Source organism: Pteronotus mesoamericanus, unplaced genomic scaffold (genome assembly GCF_021234165.1).
Source record: "Pteronotus mesoamericanus isolate MK-2021 breed Mesoamerican mustached bat unplaced genomic scaffold, CSHL_Meso_final contig_25, whole genome shotgun sequence".
Lineage (NCBI taxonomy): Eukaryota > Metazoa > Chordata > Mammalia > Chiroptera > Mormoopidae > Pteronotus > Pteronotus mesoamericanus.
In genome coordinates, this window is record NW_026555105.1 from 21,549,379 (window position 1) to 21,555,077 (window position 5,699).

General features: G+C 58.4%; 1 protein-coding gene across 1 annotated transcript; it reads right to left on the reverse strand.

The window, feature by feature from the left end:
- Positions 1-285: 285 nt before the first annotated feature.
- Positions 286-5,268, reverse strand: TMEM74B (transmembrane protein 74B). Its single transcript, XM_054573465.1, has 2 exons — positions 5,212-5,268; positions 286-1,146 (listed from the first exon to the last, which is right to left on the reverse strand). Exon 2 carries the CDS (start codon positions 1,104-1,106, stop codon positions 408-410), a length of 699 nt encoding a protein of 232 aa, XP_054429440.1. The 5' UTR covers positions 1,107-1,146; positions 5,212-5,268; the 3' UTR covers positions 286-407.
- Positions 5,269-5,699: the final 431 nt, after the last annotated feature.

Sequence of the window (5,699 nt, forward strand, 5' to 3'; positions counted from 1 at the left end):
GTGTCCCTCTGAAGGCCCCTCACACCCTTTGCTGATGAGGACTACAGAGATCCCGGATTCCCCAAGGCATGAAGGAGAGGATGGGCGGCCTTTCAAATTGTTCTCAGTTGTCAGAAATGCCAAGAAACCTCATCCTCCAAGGGCAGCAGGTTCCAAACTTCTGTATTTTTAGCAGCAGAAGCCACCCCCCCGCCCCCAAACAAAACCTTATGCAAAACCTCAAGCTACAAAACAGATCGGGGGTGGGGCTGCCCTCCACAGTGGAGCCTGAGCCAGGCCCCCGACGCCCCTTCCAGCACCCAAGACTCTTTCCCCAGGGCCCTCTGTGGAGCTCAGTCTATAACCCAGGGCCCTGGGGGAGGCTTGCGGCCCTGGAGCTGAAGCAGCCAGATCAGGCGGGCTCTTACTTAAGACACCTGCAGGGTATGGCCAGTCTCTGAGACCTGGACAACTTCATTCTCCACCAGGCCCTGGCCCCCGTCCCCATTGAGCTGTCTCATGCGCAGGTTAATGGAGCCATAGGTCTTCCTGGAGCCCCTGCCGGGGACGAAGGTGGGCCGGCGGTAGAGCTCGCCCTTGCACAGGGAGATCATCAACAGCACCGACAAGAGCATGCCGCCCACTGTGAGCAGCCCCAGGCCTGCGATGATGCACTTGTCCAGGTGGGATCCCAGGCGGGCGTAGTACATCTCTAGTCGTTCCATCTCCCGCGCTGTCACTGAGTCGGGGTTGATGCGGGCCTCCCGGGGAATGGCGTAGGCTGTCACCACCAGGAGGATCCCACTCACCAGGAAAACCAGGGCAGAAACAAAGCCATAATCCACCGGGCGGCTCACGGGCTCCAGGCCTGGCCCCTCTTCTGAGTGCAGGGACAGATCGTCCCGCTGGGATCGGGACCTTTGGGGGACACCCCCAGGGGGGCTGGGGGAGCTGCCCAGTCTGATGTCCCCAGGGTTCTGGAAATGGGTCTCATACTCCTCTGAGGAGAAGCAGGCATTCTCCACACCCTCCCTGGATGGGGCCACAAGGCCCAGAGGAGCTGGTCTCCTTGGGGTGTGCGGCCCGTTGCTCAGTGTCTTCAGTTCGAGCCCAGGGGGAGATGCCATTGGGAAGGAGGGCCCCAGTTCATCCCTTGCCCCTTGGCAGCTGGAAGAGAAAACAGAAAGTCAGTCAAATTCAGTGAACCTCTCCCGAGATCCTGCTGGTATTGGACAGCACACTGGGCCCCAGGTGATGTGCAAATGAGTTAGGCACTGTTCCCACCTGCAGGACCCTGCCAGGCAGAGCAGCAGGTGGGGGATAAGACAAAGGCTGCAGTGATCCAATCCACGCTAGGATCCTGCCCCACCACTGGCTGGCATGTGGCTTGGGGCAATTCACATATCCTCTCTGGGCCTCACTTTCCCCATCTATTAAATGGCATTACTACTACTCCTCCCTACATAATGGGCTGATGTAGAGATTGAGATAAACCATAGAAAGCACTCATAACAGTAAGGGTTCAGTATTGGCGATGACTTACTATTCTGATGGAGGGAACTTAAACACAGTAGCTGTCAGGTTCAAATCCCAGCCTCACCACTTGAGCTTGGGCAAGTGACATGACCTCTCCACGCTCCATTTTCTTATCTGTTCACTGGGAATAGGCAAAATGCCTTCCTCATCAGGATGATGTGAGGATTTCATAAAATACTGCATGTAAGGCCCTAGCCAGTTCAATTAAAGCACACTGTTGGGATGACGTAAGGATGACTGGGAGCGGGGGAGGGGCCGAGATGATGGAGGTGGTGTGGGAACAAAGAGGAGAAGGTCAGGGAAGATTCTGGAAGTTGGTGGCATCTGAACCAGACCTGAGAGGATGAGTGGGACCCCAGCAGTAGGAGCGGATGCGGGCATTCTGGACAGGGGGACAGGGTACCTCAGGTCACCTAGGACCAACTCTCAAAGGACTTGAAAGCCAGGCCAAGGGGCCCGGGAGGCGAGTATTGGGGCCGGGAGTGTGGGCATTTGCCTAGTCTCAGAAAGCTCTGTCTGGCTGCTCTGTGCAGGCCAGGCGTCCAGGGAGGAATCTGATGTGGTCGGGGCGACATGGGTGGAGACTGAGAGGAAGGAGTGCATTTGAGAGCCAGACTGAGGTCCAAGTCAAATGCCTTCATGTAAGTAGAAGACGGGGTGGGTGGGGCGGGGAGGGAAGGTGGACCTGGATGAGGGCTACAGAAGGGGAGATGGGAGGGGAGGGGGAAGAGGGGCACTCCGCTCAAAGAGGAGGTAGCCCGCCCAGCACCTGAGCGCACATCGGCGCAGGCAGGCAGGCAGGCAGCGCATGTGCACTCCTGCCAGAGGATACCAATTTATAGCCCATGGGCCACCCTGAGCTCACACGAATTTTGTTTGTTTCTGCTCTTTTCGTTTGTTTTTGGTGATATATATGTGTGTGTGATTATATATATGTGTGTGTATATATAAAATCATATATATGTATATATGTATATGTAATCATATATATATGGCAAATGTTTTACATTTTAAGCTTTATATTCCTGGCTTCTCTTACAAAATGGAGGACTCTCGCCACCCAGGCCCCCACTCCCTCACAACAGCACTCAGCTCGCCTTGACGATGGAGTCCCGCCGTGGGCAGATCCAGTGCTGTCCCCCACAGGCCCCCCCACAGCCCCCTTCCCTACCTGGCAGGCAAAATTCCTAGTCCCACAGCAGAACTCCTCTGTTCCCCATACACACCGATGTCCTGGGAATACACACACCCAGGGCCCCAGGCACACAGATTCAAGTCACCACTCTGTACAGAGACTCCCCAGCTGCGGAGTGGCTCACACGCTCTGGTGTGTCTACACACACACACACACACACACGATTCTAGATATTTCTTTACATTCTCATACCTGAGTTTATTTTCTAGTGCATTGTGGTTCCGTGCAGACTGTGTGTGTGTGTGTGTGTGTGTGTGTGTGTGTGTGTGTGAGAGACAGAGAGAGAGAGAGAATATGAGTAAATTAATGAAGTGAAAAATGAGTGGAATGAATGAATGAAATTCAAAGAGCCTCAGTGCAGGAAGGCACGTATTTCGATTTTTCTGATCTTTTTCCCAACGTGGACTTGCACTGGACACCTCCTCTGAGCACACACTGGGTCTTTCATCTGAGTACAAAGCCTGTTTCCACTTACAACCCTTTTCTATCACCACATCCTTCTTTCCCGAGTTCCAATTTAACATATGTTTACTGAGCACCTACACTCCCTGTTGCGCCCTACAGCAGACACTTCCTTGGGAGTATCTCATGCCCTCGCCAGCCCAGAGAACAGGAATTCCGATCTCCATTCGACAGAAGGGGCCAAGATCCCATGGCGTCCATATGGGCACACGAAGGTGCACGCAGCCTCCCTAAGGACTGTTGTTACCTATAAGCCTGCAAACCCACACACGCCTGCACCAGTGGCATCACTCCACCCTCCCTGCCCGGCTCTCCCAGCCCTCGCCCAAGACTCTACTTTATCCCACTGTTTAGCAGCCACTATGAGCAGCTTGAGGGCAGGGATATGTGTGAATTCCATCTGGGTCCCCAGCCCCGTGCCCGGGGCTTAGAACACAGGCAGCCCCCAGCAATGGCTTGGCAACTTGCCTGCGCAGCCAATCACTCCCACACAACGGGCGGGGGAGGCTGACTCAAGGCCAGGCCCTGCGCAAGACTGCTCCCACTCCCAGTAAACCAAAAAGAGAGGTGTGTTGTTTGACTTTTCTACTCTTGGCACCAAAAGCATTCTCCTGAGTGCCCAGCCACGAATAGGGACTGGCAGTGACAGCTCCTGCCCAGTGGGCGTCCAGATGCGCCCACTCCCTACTCCCCCACCCCCGCCAGGTTTTCAGCACCGTCCGGAGGACTCGGCTCCTGGAGTGTCCCAGGAACCACCTTCCCAGTTCGTGCACTGAACCTCGGTATTCCGAAGGGCACTAGGGCACCCAAATTCTGAAAGAGAGGGACTCTCTTTCACCACCAGGAACCCAAAACTTTTTCCTTAGGACGCCAGAGTAAGGAAGAGGGCAGAGAAAAAGGAGAGTCCCTCTCATCCAGGGTTACCATGTCTCACACACAGGTTCAGAGATACCCACAGTTACACAAGCCATGCCCAGTCAATTACCCAAAACACAAGGTGAAACACAGTGACAAAGATGCTGGAGTCCACTGCTCACACGTGTACCTGTGACACTCCAATTTCACCTGCAGTTCGACAGGACCTGAAAGGCACACCCTAGTTCTACATTCTCACACCCAGGGGCTGTTTTCCACATGCAGCACTCACAGACATAGGAAGCCACGCGGTGTGACCCTCAGATTAGCGGGCTACACTGGTATCCACACCCAGAAGGGATAGAGCTGGGTTTACACAACACACAGTAAACTACCCTCAGGACTGCGAAGATCTAAGCCAGACTAACCACGACTGCCCCCCGCCCCGCCCCCGGTCCCAGCACCTCACTCACCCACGCGCATTAACACGCGGGAAGATAGACGCACAGCAGGCGTGGGTGAAGCTTCACAAAACCCCACCGGCAGATAACACGCACGAGTTGTACACAAAGCCTTGGGACGCGCACACACGCACACGCAGGTCCACGCTGTTATACCCAAAGTTCCGCACAGGAAGCGCCAACTACCCGACTGCCCGCTGCACCCGCGCGCCAGCCTGCCCGCAGCTCACACCCCCTGGTTCTGCCCTTGACCACAACCGCGACCGGGCCGGGCCAGGCTGCACCGGGCCGGGCGACGCTGGTAGCAGGGTGGTCAGGCGGCTCTGAGAGGCCAGGCTCCGCGAGGACCGGCATGCGCCCGGGTTCCCTCGCCGCGTGTCCTTCGGCCGGGCCGCGAGGTCAGGCTAGCTCTCCATCCTAGCCCCTCCCCGCCTCGGGCCTCCGCCTCCCGCCACCCCCGCAGTTGTCTCTCGTGTGTACCTGTGCCGGGCCTCCCTCCCGGCGTCCCCACGCGGGCAGCTCCTCGCCGGGAGGCCGGCGGGCGGGGGCGAGGGCGCGTCCTCGCCGGCTCCCACCCGCCGCCCCGCAGCCGGCGCCCGCCCGCCGGTGTCTCCGCTGCGGCGCAGCTCGGGAGGGCGCGGGCCCGGCTGCCACCGCCTCTCCCCCCCCCAGCTCCCGCCCTCTTCCCGGCTCCGCGCGGAGCCGCCGCCGAGGCGCACGTACCTGCTCGTGCCGCGCGGGGCTGCACGGCGTCGGCCGCGGCCGCCGGGGGCTCCGGGGAGGAGGGACAAGGGAAGGGGCGGGAGCCGGGGATCGCCGAGCGCAGAGGATCGAGCTCCGCCCGCAGCCGGCGAGGGCGCCCGGAGAGTTAGCGTGGGGAGGGACTGGGAGGCGGATAACAGACTGGGGTAAGGGTGGGGGGGACACAGCTCCGTCCTTCTCCCCCTCCCGTTAGGGCTTATGTGCAGGCTAAGGGAACTGAAGCTTCGAGCACAAGTTGCCCGGGCGCGAGGGCGAGGTGTGGGGGTGTGTGCTGAAGACGACCCCTCCCCCGCTGCTTGCTCGTCTCCACCGCTGGAGACCCCCGACTGCGCCAAGCTCTGACGTCTCCGTCCCGCCCCAACCCTCTCTCGTCTCGCCCAACACACAGGGCCCTCAGGTAGGTCCCAGGTCTTTAGGTCCTGACTGTCTTCGCAGACTCGAGAGGCTCC

Bases quoted from the DNA above. Each gene is read 5' to 3' on its own strand.
- TMEM74B (XM_054573465.1), bottom strand. From the start codon at position 1,106: ATGGCATCTCCCCCTGGGCTCGAACTGAAGACACTGAGCAACGGGCCG.